The sequence below is a fragment of the Cucurbita pepo genome, chromosome 1, assembly GCF_057944985.1.
Source record: "Cucurbita pepo subsp. pepo isolate OVF chromosome 1, ASM5794498v1, whole genome shotgun sequence".
NCBI classification, from domain to species: Eukaryota; Viridiplantae; Streptophyta; class Magnoliopsida; order Cucurbitales; family Cucurbitaceae; genus Cucurbita; species Cucurbita pepo.
In genome coordinates, this window is record NC_141798.1 from 15,636,496 (window position 1) to 15,660,819 (window position 24,324).

Here is a 24,324-nt window from a genome sequence, read left to right on the forward strand (position 1 = left end):
TTATTATTCCAAAAAAATAATAAAATTTATTTATAATAATTTAATCTTCTTATTTGAATATTGAAAATCCCTAATAAATTACAATTCCCAGTTTTTAATTAAGGATTATTTGCATGGCCAGGATGCAAACAAATATTTAAAAAGAAAAAAAAAAATGAAGAGAATTTAAACAATAAATAAAAAAATTAGACATTTATTTTATTGTCTTGAGTATTGTTGTTTGTAAATTAGACATGTTTGACTTGGCTTACAAATTTAAAAAAATAATAATAATAATAATAATAATAATAATGGAAATTTGTAGTGGTATTGATGAGAAGGGTGATGTCTCTTTCAAAATATGGCCTACCCATTTTAAGTATAAAAGTTGTAATGCAAAGAGACAAAGTTTTAGGTAATTCCAATAATACTTAACTACTTTTTGGAATTTGAGCCTCATAATGAATATATATATATATATTTATTTATTTATTTATTTATTTATTTATGAATCTTCTTACACACCGCCATTAAAAAAAATAGATGTAGTATGACTAAGAGAGGAAGTATTTAAATTTTTTTCTTTTTTATTTTCCATGACAAAATTCTTTACAACTACCTTCATCCCTTATTGAACTACCTTCTTCCCCTATTGAGCAAGTAATCACACGTTTTATGGTAGGTATGCGATCTGTGGATGTGAGATCCCATATTGGTTGGGGAGGAGAACGAAACATTTTTCACAAGGGTGTGGAAACCTCTCCCTAACAGATATGTTATAAAAACGTTGAGGGAAAGCTCGAAAGGGAAAGTCCAAATAGGATAATATCTACTAGCGGTGGACTTCGGTCATTACCAGAGCCAGACACGGGGCAATGTGCCAGCGAGGAGGCTGAGCTCTGAATGGGGCTGGACAAGAGGCAGTGTGCCAACAAGGATGTTGGTTTTCGAGGGTGGAAGATGGTGAATTAGGGGGCTCCCAAATCGATTGGAGAAGGGAACGAGTGTCAGCGAAGACGTTTGGCCCTAAAAGGGGTGGATTGTGAGATCTCACATCGGTTGAGAAGGAGAACAGAACATTTATTATTTTTTTTTTTTTTTTATAAGGTGTGGAAACCTCTCCCTGGCCAGGAAGACCCAAAGGGGACAATATCTGCTAGCGGTGGGTTTGAGCCGTTACAGTTGATATTGAAGGCATCCTTTAGGTGATATTGTAGTTCCTATGGGGTAGAGACGATGGAGTCGATCTATAGTTTTCCCTTCCTTTTGTTGTGGTTCAAATGGTTGAACGGAGATAGTGCATCAAGTTGTTAGCAAGAGCCAACTTATCCTATTCTCCAAGGATCCCAGATGAGTGAACCTTAAGAAACTCATCAATTCCAACTACCGTTCATGTATGATTCATATTAGATATAACCAACTTTTAAAGCCATCAACCCCATTTATGGAATTCCAACATCTTATTTCGTTGTCATCCCTACCTTAGTTGTAACGATCCTATTTTTCTTAAGAAAATAGAGATGTCACTACATGAATGACATGTTAATATATGTCGAAAAGAGTCTGTAAAAATATTTCATAAAGGTTGTTTAAATGAGATGGTGGAACTAAATAACATGAATTTAAACAAAAATAAAGTAATGCTCTAAAAACGCGAACGCAATTACCCTAGCTTCGACCTATGACCTTGACTACGACATCGTCACTTGTAGAAGATTGTCTTCCATTTACCTAAAAAAATAAGAGTAGCACTAGTTTGAGTATTTGAAGAAATACTCAATAAGTAACTCTACTGTTAGTGATACAAAATGCATACCCAAGCAGTTATGGTGTGACCTATTCTTTTATAAAACATTATAACTTGACTTTGGGCTTCGTTTTTCAGTCCGATCAAGGTTGAATGTGCGTTACTTCCTCACACACGACACATGCACGAACATAGACCCACCAAGCAGGCTCGTATACATACCTCTTGAGCCTCAGTAGTTGAGTAAGCACGCTCTTATGCCACCGGACACCACGAAGGGAGATGACCCACAAAATATCATAATGAACATAAATATTGTACGTTATGCATCCTTGCTAATCATAACAAGAAAGTATTCGGATGGACATGATAGCATTGAAAGAAAAGAAAAAAGAAAAAAGGTGTTCCCAAAATTTCCAACATTCATGTGGAAGCATTAAACAAAGAAGGAAAAGGAAAAAAACAAGGCGGGTTGGACGGTGGAGAGATTAAATTAAAACCCAAATTCTGAATTAAATAGATAAGAGAAGGGAATATCTCTCTGAAAGAGAGAGATTTGGCGAGATCTCCGGCCACTCAGATTAGGATTAAATTAATTCTAACCCACATGATTTGTAATTCCAATCTCTTAATCATTCAATCCCCGCCGTCCATGGAGATCTCCGTATCCCACCGACCTCACTATGCCTAATTAATGATGCTTATTATGCCTTAATTAATCATTTCTTTTTTTTCTTATTAATTCTTTTAATATTCATGATTCTTCCCACTAGTAGTTGTCATGAAAGTTGCAACATATTTAAACATATTTATTATGCATTTAATATGTTCACAATTTTTATGACTCGTAGGCGTAGGGTGAACATATTAACATAGTTTACATGGTGTGGCATGTGGAAGTTAATGCATCATACGATATTGATAACATAACATAGTTTCATAGCATAGCATAGTCATATCATAGTATAACTTATAACGTACCATAATTTGTAATTCAATATAATATTTATCATAGTATACACATAACATTGCACACGTCAAACAATTATAAAACACGAACCATGTTGGGGCCACAGAGTATGCATCGTTCATATAGCAACTCAGTCATCAAACAAAGTTAACAGTAAAGTCACTTGTTTAGTTGGTCTAGTGTAGAGGCAAGTTGACTAGAGTCATATACGATTAAACATGCATGCATGAGTGGAATGTGTGGCTGAACAAGATTAGATTCTGCATGAGTTATGTTTGGTTGACAAAGGAGAATCTTGCTTGAGGTTCGACGAAGCAACAAAGATAGGCAAAAAATGTTAATGGAGCTTGAGTTCCCCTTAAAGCTTGTCATGAGCATATCAAGATCATGATGCCGCACGATTGAAAATGTATGACTGTGACATGAAGTAGGCTGAGGAATTACTAAGCTATCTGAGCCTGTCGGGTTCAGACACGAATTTGCGGCTTGGAGGGGCTACTTTCCAAGTCTCAAGTTCGGTTTTTTTTTTTTTTTTTTTGGATCATGAGTCTGAGGTTTGAATTTGAGGCTGATTTTTGTTTGATTTCTCATTTTTCATGCGTTTTTTTTCCTTTGGTTGCTGTTTTTAGCTAAATTGTGGCCACTTTTGATCTATTTTCAACCTCTTTTGATTGTGGATTTGTGACCAAAATTTCTAGAGCGCCTAAAGAACTTTTGGTACTTATTCCTCTTACACAAATTGAAATAAATGCAATATTAATGGATGAATTTTGACGAAAGGAACATTTAAGAATACAACTTATCGAAATGGTCTCATCCAACGATGATTCTTTCTTCACGGTAATGAGGTCGGTCCAACGTAATATCAAAAGAATAGATTGTGAAATTTACATACAACTGATTGATCGATTATGTGAGATCTCACATCAGTTGAAGAGGAGCATTTTTTATATGGGTGTGGAAACCTGTCCCTACCAAACACATTTTAAAAACATTGAGGGGAAGCCCAAAAAGAAATGTCCAAAGAGGATAATATCTGTTGGCTGTGGGATTGCGCTGTTACAAATGGTATTAGAGTTAGACATCGGATGATATGCCAGCGAGAAGGCTGAGCCCTGAAAGGGGTGGACACGAGGCAGTGTGCCAACAAGGACAATGGCCTCAAAGGGGAGTGGATTAAGGGGGTCCCACATCGATTGGAGAAGGGAATGAGTGCCAGCAAGGATGCTGGGCCTCGAAGGGAGGTGGATTGTGAGATCCCACATCAGTTGGGGAGGAGAACGAGCATTCTTTATAAAGGTGTGGAAACCTCTCCCTATCATGTGTGATTTAAAAACCTTATGGAGACACCCAAAAGTGAAAAATCGAAGACGACAATATCTGCTAGTGGTAGACTAGGATGGTTACAAATTCTGTCTAATGTCAAAGTTCCTATGGAAAATTGAAATAGGGGGAGTTTGTGTGTGACTGAGCTGAAAATTGACCTCATTACAATAATACTGAAGATACCGAAAATCCTTCGAGATGTCTGCTTCTGGCTGTTGTGTAGGACCTTACTAAGGTACAAGTCAAGTATCTATTATATGCTTCCTTAGGATGGGTTGGACTCTTAACTGAGCCAACCTTGCTGAGACACCTTTGATTATAACTTCAATTTCGGCTCCTTGTATTTCCTCTTATAGCTTCTCTTTACTAGTAATTAAGATCAAAGAGTCAGTTACATTTCTACTTAGTGCGTCATCTACCACGTTGGTCTTTCCTCGATGGTAAAATATCTCTATATCATAATATTTTAATAGTTCCAACCACTTTTGTTGTCTAATATTTAGCTCATTCTACATAAATAGATACTTTAAACTCTTCTGTTTTGTTTATACTTGTATCTTCTCCCGATAAAGAGAAAACATCACTGCTCCTAATTTCAAGTCATCCGGTAATGACGTTCATACTTTTTTAATGGTAGAAAATACTTCTAGAATGGTCCAAAACAGTCAAATCAAGTTAATTAAAGTCAAAGTATATATATATATATATATATATATATATATATATATATTTTATTACTATAACATTACTGAATTTATATAATCAAGTTTTGCACAACTTAAAATATGTCATGAATTATCTTGTAAACGAACATTCCAGTTGATTGAATTCTGTTCTACCGTTCAAGGACTTAGAGAATTGAACATACGAATCTGCCAATTATAAGTTGGGCGCTTTAATCATCAGAAAGAGACATTAGTCAGGCCTGGATAAGAGTCGAAGAATGACAATCACTTATTCATTAGTCAGGCCCGGATTCGACACTTACACTCATATTTATCTTTTTTTTTATTGTTGATATTAATTTTTTTGATATAACCTACAATTATATATATATATATATATATATATATATATAGAATGTAAAATAGGATAGGTTTTTTACTTTTTTAGGTCCAATACCTAACTTTTACAACCATCACTATTATTTTCGTAATGGATCAATAAATATATAAATAATTCTTTAAGATTTTCCACCACAATATATATAGTTAATAAGAATTTGATCCCATTTAATAATATTTTGTTGGGATAAATAATAATTATTAATTTTTTTTAAAATTATTAAAATAAAACTTGAGGATAAGTCTCATTCTAACTACGACTGGAATGTCACATCTTATATAATTTCTTAAGAAGAGACATAACATCTTTTATTGTTAATTTGAGGTAGAAGTGTTTAGAAAAACTCGATTACTAAAACAAATTCGATCAACCCAACCTATTCAATAATCGGTTCGGACCAATTATGAACTTATTTGAGTTGAGTTGGGTTCAAATAAATAAAAAATTTCCCTAAAACTAGATTAGGTTGAACTGAACCCACAAGAATTTATTACTAATTTTAAAAAATATATTTTTGTTTCCATACTATTATACATACATATATTTTTCTTATTTTTATCTAATTTATAATTATTTTTTGAAAATGATGAACAAATTTTAGGTAAAAAACTATAGCAAAATAATTAAACTAAAAAAATAAAGAAATATAAAAGTTAAAAAGGCAAAAGTCAATTTTTGAAACTAAAATAATAATTTTGGAATCATTTTCTAAACTACATTAGTTTATAATGATTTTTGAAAATATGGTAATTTAGTTAAAAAAAAAAAAAAAAAAAAAAAAAAAAAAGAATAATAATGGGTTTACCTAGATTCCAATAATGATGAAGAAAAGACAAATGAAAGAAGTGGGGGATAGAAAGGTCGAGAAACGATAGAGACATAGAAAATGATAATATTTTAAAGAAGTTGGCCAAACCAAACAAGGTGTAACCTTCAATCACTACTTTCCCCATTTTCTTCTATAATGCTTCCATTAACTAATATTTTTTAAAACAAATAAAAAATTGAGGTATCACCGATTGAGTTGGTTAATATTTTGGACCTACCCGAAATTTTAGGTTGGCTGGATTGGTGACCTAAGAAACCGGGATAGAATTCACAACTAAACCCAATCAACTTTTTATTTTTGGGTCAGGTTGGGTTGAGTTGTCGGATTATTTTAAAAAATCATACTTATCTACCAAACATGTTACATAAATAAACAAAATCTCGTAAAATTCAAATATCAAACATTCACAAGTCACAACGTGTTACTAACATCAACTACAAACATCAAATATTGTTGGATTGTAACTCTAATATTTTTGGTTTTGTATGGTTGACTCGACCAAAATATATGTCAATCTGCGAATTGACTCGAATTTTTTGTTTTAAAAAAAGCAATCCAACCCAAATCGAAAAAAAATGTATAATCCAACCCAAGCTTTATGATTTGGGTTAGATATTCTAAGTTAGTCGAGTTCTCACGTCGTATGAACACTCCTACAATTAGTGTTTTTACTTAGTTTATACTATCACGATATTGTTTAGAGCTTTGTGTTCCTCTCTCTACCACCATAGTATGTCTCACTCAAACTTTATTTTCACATGAATGAATAAAAACAATAATGGAAATGTCATATTAAAGTGGAATGAAAGAAAGAAGTAGATAGCATGGAGATTGCATATTTCATTTATTTGGAAAAACAAGAAGCTTACAAATAATAATCAATGGACATGTGAGTTTCCCTAGTCGGATGAAAATGGATAAGCTTGCAAAAGATGACACACCCATACATTGAATCAAAAAGTGAAAAAGGGAAAAGTATTGGTATCTTCAAATACCCAATTTTTGTCATGATTCATTCAATGGATAAGTAACTTGGATTTCTCATCAATGAGTTTTTTCATCTTTCTTCGATTTTCTTCGATTTTCTTCGATTTTGACTATATTTGTGATGTCCAACGTTGGTTAGAAAATCGGAGAACAAAACATTCTTTATAAGAGTACAAAAATCTCCCTCTAACAGACGCATTTTAAAGCCTTGAGGGGGAAACCCGGAAGGGAAAGCCCAACGAGGACAATATCTGCTAACAGTGGATTTGGGCTGTTACAAATGGTATTAAAGCCAGACATCGGACTATGTGCCAGCAAGGAGGTAGACACGAGACAATGTGCCAGTAAGGACGCTGACCCCAAAAGAGAATAGATTGGGTGGGGGTCCCACATCGATTGGAGAAAGGAAAGAGTGCCAACAAAGACGCTCTATTAAAAGAATTTGATTAAAGACCATTATTTAGATTATTTTTAGCTCTTTATTTTAATTATGTAAGCATTATTTATGTTTTGTTTAAGTATTCATAAAATAATCATTTGAGACTCTAATGACTTATGTTTCTAGCTTAGTCAATGTCAAAAGGTTATAATTGGTAGCAGAGCTATTACGGGCTTTGTAGAGTAGAAATTTATTTAGTGATCAAACATAGAGAGTATGAATGAAGATCCCTCATTTCGATGGTCACTATGATCACTAGAGCGAGCATGGAAAATTTACTTAGAGCACAGGGTTTGTGGAGTTTGATGGATATAAGTTTTTCATAGCCATTGGAAGAAACAATGATGATTGAAGCACAAAAGGCACACCTTGATGATGCTAGACTCAAACATTACATTTTTCAGGCAATTGATTATACTATCTTTAAACAAATCTTGGATTATCGCACAACCAAGATAGTTTGGGACTCAATAAAGCAAAAGTTTGGTGGAAACCAAAAGATCAAGATATCTCTTCTTAATGCATTAAGGAGAGAATTTGAGGTCCTAGAGATGAAAATGGATGAAAGTATCACGGATTATTTTGCAAGAATGATGATGATGATCTCCAACAAGACGGAGAAGCAATGAAGAAGATATGCCAGATAAGAAAATTGTAGAAACAATTCTGCGTACCATGACTAAAAAATTTACTTATGTTGTAGCATCCATTGAGGAATCAAAAGATATTAATAACATGTCTATCGATGAATTACAAAGTTAATTAGTCGTGCATGAACAAAAATTTCGAAGATCCAAGATTGATGGAGAGGATCAAGTTTTGAAAGTCGAAGGTCGAACAAAAATAAGTAATAGGAGAAGAGGAACTTTCAGGGGCAGAAGATGCAAAAAAGAAAGATCAATTTTCTACCAAGCAATAGTTGAATGTTATACGTGTCATGACTTAAGGTCATTTTCAATATGAATATCCAAACGTGATTAAGGAAGTGAATTATGCAAGTTAGAAGAAGATGAAATGTTTCTAACGGTGGAAATACATGAACCAAAAAGGAGTGATGTTTGGTTCTTAGATTTTGGTTACTCAAAGTGTGTGCAAATGAAGGTTTTTTTACTAGTGGTGAACGAAACCAAACTGTGATGAGGTTTTTTACTAGTTGTTTGCAAATACATGAACCAAACTGGTGCACGGAAATTAACTTTGCATGAGGTTTTTTACACTATTAGTAATGTATATTGGCCACCTAGACTAAAAAATAATCTCTCGAGTGTTAGACAACTACAAGAAAAGGTAGTAGCGTTGTTCAAAGATGGTATAGCATTTATCATCCACAAAAAAGAAAAATGACAAAATCAATTATGACTGCAACTTGGTTGAACCATTTGCAACTAACAAATGAAGAAGGATGCTTCCAAGTTCCAAATATAGATTAGTGAGCAAGTTGACACTATCGTTATGATCATCTCTGTGTTAAAGGCTTATGCAACTTAAAACACAAAAACATTGTGAAAGATTTTGTTCATGCAGATCCATGTTCAATTTAACGGGCTTCTGAAACATTTGGTCTAGTACAGTATTTCTCCGCTACTTGTAAGAATGTCGAGTATCTAGATACAATAGTCTACCCTCAACCATTTCCACCCATTCCCTATATTTTCATGATTTAAAAAAAAAAAAAAAAATTGATATAAATTAGGTATCCTATTAATTGTTCTTGGAGGGTGTTCACATGATTGGATAACCTGATCAATTCAAACTATCCAATTGGGTTGAGTTAGTTTTTTTTTTTTTTTTTTTTTTGTTTTAATTTTTGAAAAATTGAAGGTTCAGTTTAGTTTGCAGGTTGATATTTTTTGGTCGGGTTAATCTGACCGACTCAAAAGCAAAGTTATGTCCCAACTCAACCCAACCCACCCCTACCCTATTTTTAAAAAAGATTGAAAATATTTAACATTTCTAACCGATTTTAATGATGCACTGTAACTTGTAAATTTTTTATATTTGAACTTTACGAGATTTTAGTTATTAATATAATATGTATTGTGCCTAAATAATTACAAGAAAAGAATAACTCGACAATCCAACCTAACTAGAAGATAAAAGATTGAGCTGTGTTGGGTTGTGAACTCCATTTGAGTTGTTCAGGTCACCAACCCAACCAACCCACAATTTACAATTAGTCCAAAAGATTTGTCCAACTCAATCAGTGTACAATCCTACTTTTCGTTAGTAATTAATGATATAAACGTGAGGAATAAAATTGTTGAATTTAAAAGTCGAACGGTCCAAATGCAACCTAACTCACATAAACATGGTCCAAATGGGAGGATGAAAACTACAATATTGACACGAACATGGATATTGTTATCAACAAAAGGATATCATATTATTAGGAGGAGGAGACAAAAAAATCTTAGAAAGATTGATAAAAATCTTGGCATACACATCTTTATAAGTTGGATTGGAAAGCAAATTTGTTAATGATTTTGTAGTTAATAAAGTTGGATCCAATGAAGGTGGTCAATAACACAAATGTTGTGTTTAGGAGTTGAACCAAACATGCTTACAAAATAATTGACTTTGTGTTTGTTTTTTAAAATCAGGTTGACACCATGTTCCCATTTCCAGATTGGATTTGGTGAAGTTTTTAGAAATATTTATCCATACTTTCACAAGAAAGCTAATCAAATATTTGGCTTTAAACTCCTTTTAAGATTTTCTTTATCCACTTTCAGAATTTTCTTACTTTTTATCATAAAAAAATTATAATTATTTTTTATTAGTCAAAAACAATTTTTTAATTTGGTGGGTAATTGCTAGGAATAAAGAGTGTTCATATAACTCGGACAACTCAACCTAAACCATGAAAGTTGAGTTAGGTTATATTTTTGTTTTGGTTTGAGTTGGGTTTATTTTTTTGAAAATCGAAATGTTGATTCAGTTTGTGGGTTGATGTTTTTTAGTTGGGTTAACCTGACTAATCCGAAAATAGGATTATAACTCAACCCTACTTTTAGTTAGATTAAGAATATTTAACTCTATAAGTGATATGTTGTGACTTATAAATGTTTGATACTTAAATTTTATGAGAGTTTAGTTATTGAATATGGGGCTTGGGTTTCACTCAAAGTTGGTCTTGAGCGTGTTGAGATCATGACACTGCACGATAAAAAGTGTATGATCGTGACACATGACAATAAGAGTAAGGTGTCAAAGTCTAAAGAGTAATTGTGCCCCATGTAAGTCATTGAGAACGATGACTAGTTTAAGTGAAAGAAAATGTAACAATCTTAAGTAGATTAGGACCCGTTGCAACAACTAACAACCGAAGCTTGTAATCCTCATTTGCTAACAAGGTTTGGTGAAAGCCGGAAGATTGTTAACTCAAGTACCCATTTTACATAAAACATGAAGAGCATCGACACTTCAAGTATGCATTTATGGTCATAGGTGCTTCCATCATGGGATACAGGAACTAAATCCAGCCAGTGATCGTAATGGATGCAACCCACATGAGAGGGTAATACAAAGGCATGCTTCAAGTTGTTACTTGTACTGATGCGACTAAGCAAGCATACCATGTTGCTTGTGATGCCTTTCAAATGCCCTCCATACAACTATCAATATGTGAACAACTCATCTGCGACAGTTGCATTTTGAACCATCTTTCATAGGTTTTATCATTCTCCTTGTCACGCTGAAGTATCTGGGAAAATTTATCTCATTAACATGATTTTGAACGAGCCTTTCAGTCATAATCTCATCAACCACTCCCGACGACGTGAAAATCTCACTAGATAGCACTTCATATGAAAGAATACCTTGGATGACATTATTGTTCGGTCAATTTGTAACACATCCAATAAACTATGAAATAGTCTCATATGCTCATACTTGCATTCAATCTCAAATCTATGTTTCTTAGAAATTGTATGAAGATTGAGTTAAACTATGTATGAATATAGGGACTCTATGTTTCTTGCTTAATGTGAATCCTCTACTTAATGACATGAATTAACCATTCAAGCTCAAATCCATCTATTGTTTCCTCTCTCACCCAATCATCGCAAACAATTAATTCTAAGTCTAGCTGTGTTGGAGACTTTGCTCCTCACATGTCTTGTTTTATGTCTAATTCTAGTTATGTGATCAAACTCTCTCTTTCTAATAATCCCAAAAGGTCAAAATTCATGACATAAGGTCTTCTCCCATTTTCTCCCCCAAGAATGCAATTGAGTTGACAATTAAGAATGAAGGATGTATCTAGAAAATGGTCAAAAAGATGCTTAGATTGGAGTCTATTTATCCTACCATGGTCATGTCACCTTCATATAATAAAGAAAATCAATACTAACAAACGCATTTCCAGCGTAGAAGACTCATTGACCAAGTCATATTTAGGTGAAATTCCACCAAGGCTAATGGACTGTGTTTTCTCGATCCCGATTTTGACTATATGAGAAAAAAAAACAAAATTAACTTCTCATTTCAGTACCATAGGGCCAAGGTGATATTCCACCGAGGAAATAGGGTCTTCCTCAACACAAAACAGAGTCCCCACTCTACCAGACCTTCGTTCATCGTCCACCCCCGGTGCACCCTGGCATAAATCCCGACCGACATTCGTTCGATTACGAACAAGAAAAAGAAAATTAAGAGAAAATAACATATAGAACACACATCCAATACTTTGAAGCCCCTAAAGCCTGAAATACTACCATAACACACCTTGAATTGCAAATTTTGAACACGAAACCCACTCATTCCTCATACCCGAACATGCTGAAGGAAACCCATTACGATTTACCTCAAATTTTGTGGGAGTTATATAGGCTCAAGGCTGGAAGATTCGAACAATTTGAATAAGAGATGGAAACAAAGTTCGAACCGTGTGAGAGGCACTATGGTGTTTGGTTTGGGCTGTTCACTTCCCTTTAAATTAAAAAGAAAAGAATAAAATCTTCCAAATCGATTATGAACTGAAATACTGGGTTACCCTGTAAGAGGTTCACAAAACTTCAATGAAAACTCTAGGGGTTGTGGGAGAGTAGTTTTATTTGGCCAATCTACAAGAAACGATACAAAACATGATAATGCTATTAACTTGAATTTAACTGTTTAAGAGCCAGCGAGTTCATTCTTGCTCATAAGATCATAAATTTGTAGATAATAGTGTTATAGCATGAATGATACGTAAATACTGAACTTTCTAAAACGAATTTAAAAAACAAAAGGAGATAACAGTCGTGAAAATAAACTTGGTCATAGTTTCAATAATTAAGGAAGATCTTTAATTTCCCATCTCTATTAAGACTCTACCATAACAACACAAGATTGATATGATTTCAGAGGCTTTCTCATCGTTAATGTAAGATTCGGAGAATAGTAACAGTGCAAAGGAAAGAGAGGACGACCACCAACTATCCAAGAAATCAATAGGCCACGAAGTCAATCAATCGGGAGCTATGTCAATTAAACCATATATGATATCAAAAGTTCAAAAAGTTGTCAACACATATACTTGTATGCCATACCAAATATGAAAGAAAATACCATAATTCGTTTCACCACATTAATCCAATCTCATTGCCGTCCCCCACTTGATGAGCAGTGTAATAAAATTGCTGCACTATGAACAGAATATTCAATTCTATATATAGAAAGTAGGGGCTAAAGATACAAGTTAATTCACTCCAATTCGGCACAAACGAATTTCTAATTGGTTAAATTAATTCCACCTATCAACAACATTTCAAATGTACAGCTACACCTGCAAAATGTAATGCAGCACAATAAATAATACAGGACATCCATTACCTGTGCACATGGCGAAAGCATTAATACAGCAGAGAGACTTCATTTGATGAACATCCTTCGTATTTGGTTAAAATTTACAGCTCTTCCTCGACCATAGTTTTCAACATAGCAGGCTCAAGGAGGAGATTTTACTTCCCTTTTAAGTAACTCCTGGAGATGTGAGATAGGCCAGATTGAATTTAAGGTAAAAACAAGTAGAACGCAACTCTCTTGGACAGAATGGTACCTACCTGCTTTGTTGCATCGATTGAAATGAGCTGCCTTTCTCTCTTCTCACGTTGGCACTCTCCACACCAGATGGAGAAATCTTTCTGGTATTTTTTCAACTCTCTGAATACAGAACTGTAACAAGCAAGATTTAGGGGGGGAAACGGTAAGGAAAAGAAGAAAACAAGTGAGCACAATATATTATCTATAACTGTACATAATATGACTACGTTTCCCACTCAAACACGCCCCATTTCAAAGTAACAAAAGATGCCTTTTAGACAAAAGTCAAAAAACACCACATATTTGGGAGTTGCTTTTAGAATAGCCAAAATCACTTTTGTCATATCAAAGTAACTAAAAAGACGTGAAAAAAATGATTTGGGTCACTTTAAAGTGTTGCATTTGTAAAGTGTGCTAAGACTTGGTTACAAAGAAATCAAAAACACTTTTATGAATATAAAACCAAACATTAAAAAGATCAGTTATTAATCACTTTTTAGTAAATTAGTTATAATTAAAATGTTTTTACTAAAAATACTTTTACTAGAAGCACTTGTTTTATAAATACTCCCAAACACACCTTAAATATCACATCCTTTTTCTTTTACTAGGATAATTAAAGCGATGATCGAAAGGTCAAGGACCTTGTAAGAAATTACCTTCTGCACCACAAAAGTAAGTTGACCCGACGCCCAGATGTTGTGGCTCTAGCACCATGCCGATGACGACCACGATGAAGAACCGCATGCCCAGGAACGTGGAAATAGTCAAAGATTTCCTAATAAAGAGACCATTTTGGTAAATTGCACCCCTACGGAACACTACTTAACAGAAGGGCCAACAATCTGACTACAAATTAATAATCTTGTAATGCATATTAACACACTTGCATCATCATGAAAAAAAAAAATTGAAAGTAATCTTGCTTTCGTGTACCCATACGCATAAATGTCCAACTTTTCAATGATAATATTCTAATTACATAAATTTAAGAACGTATTAATTATCCAAAAGCTCTTCAATTGTATTAATTGTTAAATAAGCTTCTATCTATTCCATTGCAGATTCAAAAGGAACTAACGGTTGTAGAGTCCACAAGAAAATTTAATGATTCACAATCAAAGAACGAACAGAAATACAAAAATAAAGGTGTAAGAAGGATTTTTCTTTAAGATTAACATACCTCTGATTGAGTCTCCGTATTAACATGTTTGTCACATCGGATGCCACGAAAGAATAGTTCACCACCAGAAAATTGTTTACCCAAGCAAACATTCAACGTGACTTCCGAGTCATCCACATGAAAACCTACAGTAAAAATCATTTTTAAGGAAAAATCATTAATAGCTCGACTCTAACAGATGAATATGAAACCCTCTGGAAAAGAAGAAAAACAAGCAACAAAACAAGAGAACAGATGTCATAAATTTTTAGTTTACAGTAACTAAAGATAGAAATAGGGAAATATACCAAAAGGACCACAAATGAAATTTCAGCCAAAAAGAAAAGTCCTGAGCAGTGAGCAAAGAGAAAGAACAAACTATAGTTGATCTTTTAAAGTTTAATGTCAATAAAATTAAGTGAGCAAAATATGTCTATAAAGAAAATTGCAGTGAGCAAAATAAAATTAAGTAAATATAAAAGTAAGGTTAAATTATCACACTTTTGTTCCTATAGTTTCACGTGTATTAATTTTTTCCTCATACTTTCTAGAAGTTTTAATGTCTGCTCTATAGTTAATTAGCTCCATTGGCATTTTTTTGTTATTTATCATTGAAAACAGAGTTGATCACCTCTTTGTCACGCAAGTATAGTGTTGTCAAGTAAGTCCACATAGCACTATATTAATGCTTCATTAACTTTCCATTATATTTGTCACCCAGTAGTTAACAATAATAACTTTTGGGATAACCTAATTATAGTGATGAAATTAAAATTTTCAAATGTATAAGGATGGATTTTTTTTTTATAATAACAACTTTCATAGAGGAAAAAAATGAAAGAATACAAGGGCACACAAAAAACTAAGCGCACAAAAAGGAAGCACATTAAAGAAGAGGCCTCCAGCTATACAACAACGCTTAAAAGAATAATTACTAAAAAATTTGAAATCGAAGTCCAAAAACGAACATGAAATCTAACGAGGGACCCTACATGACTAGGATACCTCTCCAACCCTCTAAATACTCTGTTATCCCACTCACCCCAAAGATTGCACAAAATAGTACACACCCCAACAAGTCATAAAAACAAGCTCTTTTCATGAAAAGGCAGATAGAGGAACTCCCTCATCATATCCCTAGTGTTCCTATGTCGAGCTAGTGAAAAGCCAAATGCCTGGAAGAAAAGATCTTCGGAAAATGTGATCCACATAATCCTCAGCCTTATGACAAAGAAAGAAAAAAATAAATGAACCAACTAATAGGGTTTTTTTTCTTTTTGAAACCCAATCTTTAGGATCAACTCGGTCGTGTACAACTTGTCATGTAAAGAACTTCACCTTCCTTAAAATTTTAATCCTTCATAGAGTAGAATAAACCGACTCATCTAAGTGAGAGGGGTTCAACAAACTACAGAAAAAAAAGATCGGCAAGAAAAACCTTTAGAAGAGCGGAGACTCCACACTTGAACATCTCTTCTCCCATGCCTAAAAATGACCTATCCAATCAAGGCAAAGAAAGAGACATCTATCGCTTCCCTATCTATCAAAGAGAGACAAAACCCAAACAAAAAAGGAAACCGAGCTCCCCGACCAGACCAAACAATTAGACATCACACAATTTTGAAAAGAAAACAACTGATAGAGACAAGAGAAATGGAGAAAAGATGTGATATCTCACATCCGTTGGGGAGGAGAACGAAACATTCTTTATAAGAGTATGGAAACCTCTCCATAGCAGACGCGTTTTAAAAATCTTGAGGGGAAGCCCGAAAAGGAAAGCCCAAAGAAGACAATATCTGCTAGCGGTGGGCTTTGGTTGTTACAAATGGTATCAAGGCCAGACACCGAGCGATGTGCTAGCGAGGAGGCTGAACCCTTAATGGGGGTGGACACGAGGCAATGTGCCAACAAGAACGCTGGTCCTCGAAGGGGGGTGGATTGGAGGATCCCACATCGAAAGGGAACGAGTGCCAGTGAGGATGTTGGGCCTAGAAGGGGGGTGGATTGTAAGATCCCAGATCGATTGGGGAGGAGAACGAAGCATTCTTTATAAGGGTGCGAAAACCTCTCCCTAACAGATGCATTTTAAAACCCTGGAGGGGAAGCCCGAAAGGTAAAGTCCAAAGAGGACAATATCTGCTAGCGATGGACTTGGGTTGTTACAAAAGGAGTCTATCATCCACCAACTATTCTTCCCAAAAATATATTTTCTTCCCCTCTCCCACCGGACAATGGAACAAGTGAGAGAAAGATGAGAGCTCAAAAGAGACCCTTCCATAAATTCTCGTTAAGTGTCTTTAACCACACCTGACAGCCACTTAAATAAATGAGGACCAAACTTGCTAGCAATAGTTCTATGCAAGAGAGAGTTGGGTTAAAGGGTAAAATGCCAAAGCCATTTCGCCAACAGAGCTTTGTTACAAGTGCTTAAATTTTCAATTTTTAATCCCTCCACCTCAAATAAGCCAGCATCTCAATGACCTCCCACCCAACCAAGTGCGACCTTTTTCCTTCTTCCACCCTTTTCCAAACAAATTGTGCAAAAGTTTCTCAATATTCTGACAAACCGTGTACAAAGCTCTAAATATGAAGCAATAATAAATAGGGATATCACTCCAACGTTCTCCTTGACAACCTCAACCAGCTCAATGATTTTGGAAAAAACACTTTTACCAACAAGCCTGCTTAGCACATTCAACAAACAAAAAAATAAAGGATCTCTTCGTCTACGACCTCTTGAGGCCAAAAGTTACCCTTTGGGCTACCGTTAATGAGAAAATAATAACCCAAGCCCCTTCTTTTCCAAAACCTAATCCAAGAAAGTCCAGTCCACATGATTGTAGACTTTTTCAAAATCACTCATTTCTTTTTGCTTCCCTAATCCTTAATAGCTCCATTGGCTATATAGGGCCGAATCAAGAATCTGTCTCCCTGCTACAAAAGCCACTTGCAACTCAAACCTTTTTCAAGCAATTGGGTAGGAGTTTAGCTACAATTTTACATGAAGACTTTCTTCGAGGAGGTGGAGATTTATCCATCATGGACTAAAAATTGATGCTTATACATTGTAGTGTACTTAAAAGTACATAAATGATATGTGCAAGTATAAAAGAAAAATCATGGGTTTATGGCCATGTATGCATCCTTGATAAAATAAAATTATATAAAACTTAAACTAAAGTTGTTTAGTTGTTTAGCTATTATAGGCCAAAGTCTCCTAGTCCTGACGGATTCCCCATGGCCTTCTCAGGATTGTTTGAGTAACATTAAAGAGGACTTGTGGAAGGTTTTCTCTAAGTTTTATGAAAGGGGTATTATTGGAGAGCTCTTTTGTTAATCTTAACAGATCTGTATCATTCTTTGACGCCATTTCTGGTCTTAAGATTAACGGGGGAAGTGTACCATTTTTGGGATAGCGTAGTGGGTGGTAGCAGTGGAGTGTGAGGTTAGCCAATTCCCTTCTACTTATTTAGAGCTCCCATTGGGAGGTAATTCTAAAAGCCAAGTGTTCTCGAATCCCATTCTAGAAAAAATTTAGAAATAGTTATCTAGTTAGAAAAGGCTTTTTTCTCCAAAGAGGGGAGACTTACTCTAATCCAGGCTGTCTTAAGTGGGACACCTAGCTTCTTATACTTGTTTAGGAACCCAGTCATTGTGAGCAAGATGCTTGAAAGATTGATGAGGAACCTAGCGTAGAGGGGTTCATGAAGGAGGAGGATCCCATTTGGTTAAGTAGGATTTGTTGCTGAAGCCAATTGAACTCGGAGGTTTGTGCACCGGGAGCTTGAGATTGAACAACGAAGCTCTTTTTTTTTTTTTTTTTTTTTTTTTTACTAAGTGGTTAACGAAATTTGAAACTCTGTAGCATAAAGTGATTGTGAGTAGATATGCCTCTCACCCTTTTGAGTGTTGTTCGAGTGGGGAATTGAGAAGCCTTAGTAAAAACCTTTGGAAAGTTATCACTTCTTGTTTTCTTTTGTTTTCTTAGTTTATTAGGTGCACCGTGGGGGAAGGCTCAAAGGTCTATTTATGGAGGACCTTTCGGTAAGTGATAAACCTTTGTGCATGTCCCATCTGTACTTCCTTTCAGGAAAGAGGTAGCATTTGATGATCTCACGTTGTCTTCCTCTGATCTTTCTTTGATGTGGCGAGTCTTCTATTTATCCCTTGAGATCAATGTATTACGCTCGAGAGGAGAGATGTTAGGGTTTGGACCCCTGATTCTTCAAGGAGTTTTTCCAGACAATTTTACTTTCATTCTTTGTCTCTCTCTTTTGCCTTGTTAGCTCCTGAGGCTTCTATTTTTTGCCTCTCTCTGGAAGGTTAATATTCCTAAGCAAGAGAAATCTTTATCGTAGAAAGTTTAACTTGGAAGGCAACTTTGGATCGCATTCCAAAACACTCTTATCTAGTTTGTTTCCCCAATAGTGCATTGGAGGCAGGATCTGACTCATTAACTATTGGAGTGCCAATTTGCTAACTACCAATAGGGTTGTTGGAGGTGTTCGTTTGGTGTTTCAGGAGTGCACATAGAAATGGATGGTCTTTCTTGGAGGAAGTGCTCTTGAATAATGCTTCCTTGTGGGCATCGATCACTTGACCTTTTTGTGATTAGGGTCTTCGTCTTGGTCTTTTAGAATGGATCTCTGTTTTGTAGTTAGTGTTTGTGCTCCCTTTTCTTTCCTGCTTGTTTGTTTATAATATCTTGTATCCATTCACTTGTTCAATGAAAGTTCAGTTTCTTTAAACAAAAAATAAGATCGGTGACCGTAGAAAAAGCTACTGAAAGTACTACCATGCTCCATATCTTCATCAATTTCGTATTAAACAAAAGAACTAGTAAAAATAGGATTGACAGGAATGGAAAGCAAGAAAATAAAGTAGTTACTATTAAAACCTACCAAGTTCGACGTCTCTATCAATTCCATATTCTACAACAAAGCCGTGATGAGAGTCCAATGTGCCTCCTCCAACTTCTGAAAAGAAAACTACATAATACCAAAAAAGAACATGAGGGAAAATGTCTCGCATTTTACACAAAAATAACTTTCAAGGAGCAATTTAATGTATTACCTCTGGATATAGGACGGATAAAATCATCCATCAACTTATCAAGCATGGTCTCCAAACCAAAATCATCAAGAACAGCACCATATTTGTTCATTGTGTTTGGTCGCATGATTCTGAATTTTGTCTCGTGAACCCATCTTTCAAAACTTTCCACCTGAAAATTAAGAGGAGAATAGTATTACACAGAAACCAAATCTCTCGAAAGTAAAAAAAATGCCAATAAATTTAAACTATGGTACCTCAGATAATAGCTTCTCGCAAAATTGTGGCTGAAGCATTTCAAATTTATATATTCCTGGAGAGGGTTCAGACATGATGCGTCTAAAGCTCTCCTCTGAATTCTCATTGATAGCTTTGAGAAAAGAAGGGACAAAGAAGTTTGCAGCATGCATGCTGTAAAGCTCCCTGTGTAATGGCTGCAAATAGTAGGACAACTTAGCCTGGGAATATAATACGGAAGTACTGAAAGTAACTATCCATGGAATCATCTAAATGAAAGCTGAGGATCATTACACAAGATCTCATCAAATTTCTATGAATTTTATTACTGAAGATTAATGCTAAAAAAAAAAAAAACCACATTACTTTTTTTCTTCTTCTAAAACCCAGTGACATAGGAATTTAGGACAAACCCTGGAAAGTGGTCCTTGAAAATACTCAGTCATACATTCCAATTTATCAAGTAAACTTTATGCCATTAGATTTACCCAAAGAATTGGACATACTAACCAATTGACTGTAAACCTTAATTTAAACAATTTTGAAGCATAGAAAAACTATTCCATAAATTCTCACACCAATCTAAGAGTGTCTAACTCGAATACATACTTAGCTAGACTTGCATTTACCTGATAATTTGATATTATCTTTTGTCGGTATTCTCTATGCCTCTGAACCTGATAGTTCAAATACATAAAAGTTTACATAAGAGAACATTTCAGATGAGAAAAGTAGCATTTTTTGCATTACAACAATAAAAATATGTAGAAATATCACAACTTCCATTGGCCGATGATATAATTAAATTAACCTTAACATAAAATATTTTGCTTTTCATGTTTCACCAATTCCAATAACATATGTCCACACTACACACAGTAGGATCCAGAAGGGAACAAGAAAAAAAATTAATCAGCCTTCAAATCACCCAACAGTTACACTTTAAAATTGGCTACAACATTCTTTTTCTTTTTCTTTTTTTCTTTTTCTTTCTTTCTTTCTTGAGTGTGTGGAATTCAAAATTAGCAACAATTTGAAGTAGCAATCTTTATAGCCCATCAAAATGCATATCACAGAAGGCATATATGTCCATAAAAGTACAGGAAAACAAATAAGCTAGCATTTATGTCTTTGCACCAGCATGAAAAATGTATCTTCCTAGAAGCCTACGGAGCATGGATGCTGACACAAAACATAGATATGACCTGACACAGGCACTGTAACATGTCATTCCGATACAAGAAGAAAATTCAAAATCCATAAGTTTATGCATTTATATGATTAAAAATATGAGTTTTATGTATTTCGCTCTCAAAATTTATTATCGAATGTCTATTTAATATATACTTAACAAGTGTTCATACTTGTCTAACAAATGTTTGACCTATATTGACTTTGTACAACTAGTGTCTAACACAACTATTGTGCTCATAAGTATCCAATGTGTGCCCAACAAGTGTCGAAACATCCAAGAGTCAGATACGGACTCACTATCCAAACTAAGGTGTTCCTGCTTTTAGCTAGAAGGTAATGCCAAAAGGTTACATGGATCATACGGGTAACCACATGTAATGAGTGGAAAGACATAAAGTAGATAGCCATTATTGAAAGATGGTTAAATTATACATAGAACTTCTTTGATGTCCACTTACACACCCATCGGCTTCAAGAAATCTGCTGAAACCGGATATAACAATGTAAAGAATGACAAACCATCTGGTTGGCAGAGCAACTGAAAGGATGCTCTATCATTCAGCTTTTTTCAATGCCAATATTTTTATATGGACAATGCAAACCAAGGTAGAAAAGCTCCTAAGCCTCAAAACTAGGAGCAGATATGAATGAGGCACATAATATATTAAAAAGTTTTCAGATTATATACATAAAAAAGAAAACTATTTTAAGCCTATGAATACGATGAACTACTAAATTTGTCATGCATAAGCAGGCCATGTTTTCAAGGCTCAAACATAATTTAAGAAAACTAACTTCTTGCTTGGATGAAAATGCGAGATGCATTAAGTACAAAAGTCATATATGATAATTTTTGTAAATGCAAGGTAAATTACATTTACAACACAATGTGATATTAAAATTGGGGCCATAATTCAAGTGTTTAGACCAATTTACACACCTTGATAATCGTATATTATAACTTGACCTTACAATATTAGTCTTAGGAAAGAGAAAACTTAAGGATATTTATATCCAAGGTGCATAACTACAACAGTTTGTGTTCATCACCGTAAGGACATCAAAATTTATAGCTTGCCATTTTAATCACTAACCCATGGTAGTTAAGTCATAATACGGCATTTATATTCTTTTTCTATAACAACGCAGCTTTCAAAACAGTGATTTTTAAATCAAATCAATAAACTATACATTATTAGGCACAGAGATGCATTTAATTGGAAAGTTACCTCGATACTCTTCGTTATTTTCAGGATATAATGAATGAGAAAAGAATATTTCACGAAAATACACTCAAGAAAAACCCTGGAGTTTTCTTTTCTTACGCACAAAATGCATCAAGAAGGTGACAAAAAGGTGATTGGAATGCAACTAATAAGTAATAGATTGACTCCTCTTTCAATAACTATTCAAAGGTAGTTTCCCTGGCTAACCCCCAAGAACATGTAGTTCAAATCACCTTTCTGATTGACCAAATAAGCTAAAAAAAACTAAGAAAATTCTATAATAGTAAAAGAAAAAGAACAAAGACATTAGAGTGTTCACCCAAAAAAATATTTTTAAAATTGTGGTTCATGTGAGGCAAGCGCATAAGTGAACTCGGCTTGCCAGCATGTAACACATCAAAACGTCCAAAACACAGAGCACCCAAATAAAATAGCATACGGAGCAAAGACAGAATAGTTGGTTAGAACATGGGGAGCTTGCCGGAGTCCAAGTTCAAATGTTCCCTATGGTTAGAACATAGAACATTAGATCATTGAATGAGTTTTAGGATTGGATCTGCTTTGTAGCATCCATTTGAAGTTCACTTTTTAACTTTTAGCAATGATTCTCCTGCTACCATTCATAGAGTCCTCTTTGGAAACTCAATTGAGGTTTTCGATTCTTGGAAGGAATATTTATCTTTCTTCATACTTTACATACTTTCTCCTTTTTTGTCTAAATAAAACTGAATCCACTGTTCTGGAAATACTTCCGAGAAACATGGAAGCAATCACATATAGGAACAAGATACAAGAATAGACCTTGACTTCCCAGACTGCAACTTGAATGCAAATCCTCCAAAATTCATAAGCTGAAATCCATTATAGCTCCTCAAGACCAACAGAACGCATTCCCAACGAGTAATAAGGTATAAACATGGATATCTCCTTGCTTTCATCAAATTTGCTTCAAACATCAAGATCGTTGACTCACTACCATCAAAGGAAAATTAGCAAATTGGCAAATTCAATCCTCATTTCTTACTTGACATCTTAACATAAATGTCTAATTCGCAGTTCTAATCGTAAATTTTACCAACATGCGGTTTTAGCTTCCATCAGACGAATGAAAAACCTGCATATTCAACTAACCATGTTCCCGCCTTCGGATCCACCATCGCATAGCAAGAAAAACAAAAATCTTAATGCTTATCCTACAAACGACTTCCAACTAACAACTGATAAGATCACGCGGCATTGCCTAATCATTGGATTTCAACCTATAAAAAAGTGTAGAATAAAATCTATCACTATTCCTCCTCCTCCTCCTCCTCCTCCTCTATTTACCAGCCAACCAAGCAAACAAGTATTGAAATTTATCACAGATATAGAGATAATCAATTGAAAATGCTTACTCGGTTGCGTTCACCCTCTGGAGCATATCGGAGTAGAATGTCCCTCATGTACTGAAGCTTAAGGTCGCGTGCCACATTGAGCATGCTCGGAGGCAAGTGCCTTTCCAGCATACTAAAGAGGAGGGGGCTAAATTCCAATTGCAGGTCCTCGTAGGTCTCCGACTTGTGATCTTCCTTTGGCTGGAGACGAAGCCTGTGAGTTGAGAAGGAAGGTGCGCTGGACGAGACGACGCCATTTCCATTGCCAGTCACAGGAGCTTGGGACTGCTTTCGTCGTTCAAGCGAAGCTTCCAGAGACATAGCTTCGCATCTGCGGAGGTCAAATGCGTGTGACGTAAGAATTACAGAAGCATGTTATTGCGGGTGAGAGTGTGAGAGTGTGAGAGTGTGAGAGTGTGAGAGGTGGATTGAAATTAGGGTTATGGAAAGGAAGAAGACGAAGATGGTGAAAGTTGCAGGTTAGGGTTAGGGCTCTGTTTCGTTAGTTCTGGACGTGACGTGTACATGTGGGACCCAATCGATTGCGTGGACGTCTAAACTTGTTATCCTTACAATTGTCCCACCACTTTATACATGTATACTTAAATTTTTTTTAAAAATTTGATAATCATTGAAATTTAAAAATAATTGATAATAATTTCAGCTTCCCGAAAAGTTTCATATCAATGGAGATGTAATCAAAAAATATTTAAT

The 24,324-nt window shown here is 34.9% G+C and overlaps 1 protein-coding gene across 4 annotated transcripts; it reads right to left on the reverse strand.

The window, feature by feature from the left end:
* Positions 1-10,609: 10,609 nt before the first annotated feature.
* Positions 10,610-24,059, reverse strand: LOC111784316 (2-oxoglutarate and iron-dependent oxygenase domain-containing protein CP2). 4 transcript variants are annotated; one of them, XR_015422618.1, is made up of 10 exons: positions 23,632-24,059; positions 20,447-20,494; positions 19,838-20,014; positions 19,602-19,752; positions 19,430-19,516; positions 14,550-14,674; positions 14,026-14,144; positions 13,387-13,498; positions 13,157-13,306; positions 10,610-11,939 (listed from the first exon to the last, which is right to left on the reverse strand). XR_015422618.1 is itself a non-coding variant. In XM_023665054.2 (9 exons), the coding sequence occupies exons 1-9, from the start codon at positions 23,929-23,931 to the stop codon at positions 13,271-13,273; spliced, it is 1,155 nt and encodes a 384-aa protein (XP_023520822.2). In that variant the 5' UTR covers positions 23,932-24,059; the 3' UTR covers positions 12,972-13,270. The 4 variants fall into 4 exon arrangements, 1 of the variants encoding a protein (XP_023520822.2); XR_002813511.2 differs by lacking the exon at positions 10,610-11,939 and adding an exon at positions 12,788-12,963; XR_002813512.2 differs by lacking the exon at positions 10,610-11,939 and adding an exon at positions 12,788-12,968.
* Positions 24,060-24,324: the final 265 nt, after the last annotated feature.

Excerpts from the sequence above, each read along its gene's own strand:
- LOC111784316 (XM_023665054.2), bottom strand. The coding sequence starts at position 23,931 with ATGTCTCTGGAAGCTTCGCTTGAACGACGAAAGCAGTCCCAAGCTCCT. Across the intron at positions 20,495-23,631 it reads CAGAGGGTGAACGCAACCGA|GTTCAGAGGCATAGAGAATA; the intron begins GTAAGCATTTTC and ends TTGAACTATCAG. Across the intron at positions 14,145-14,549 it reads ATACGGAGACTCAATCAGAG|GAAATCTTTGACTATTTCCA; the intron begins GTATGTTAATCT and ends TCTCTTTATTAG.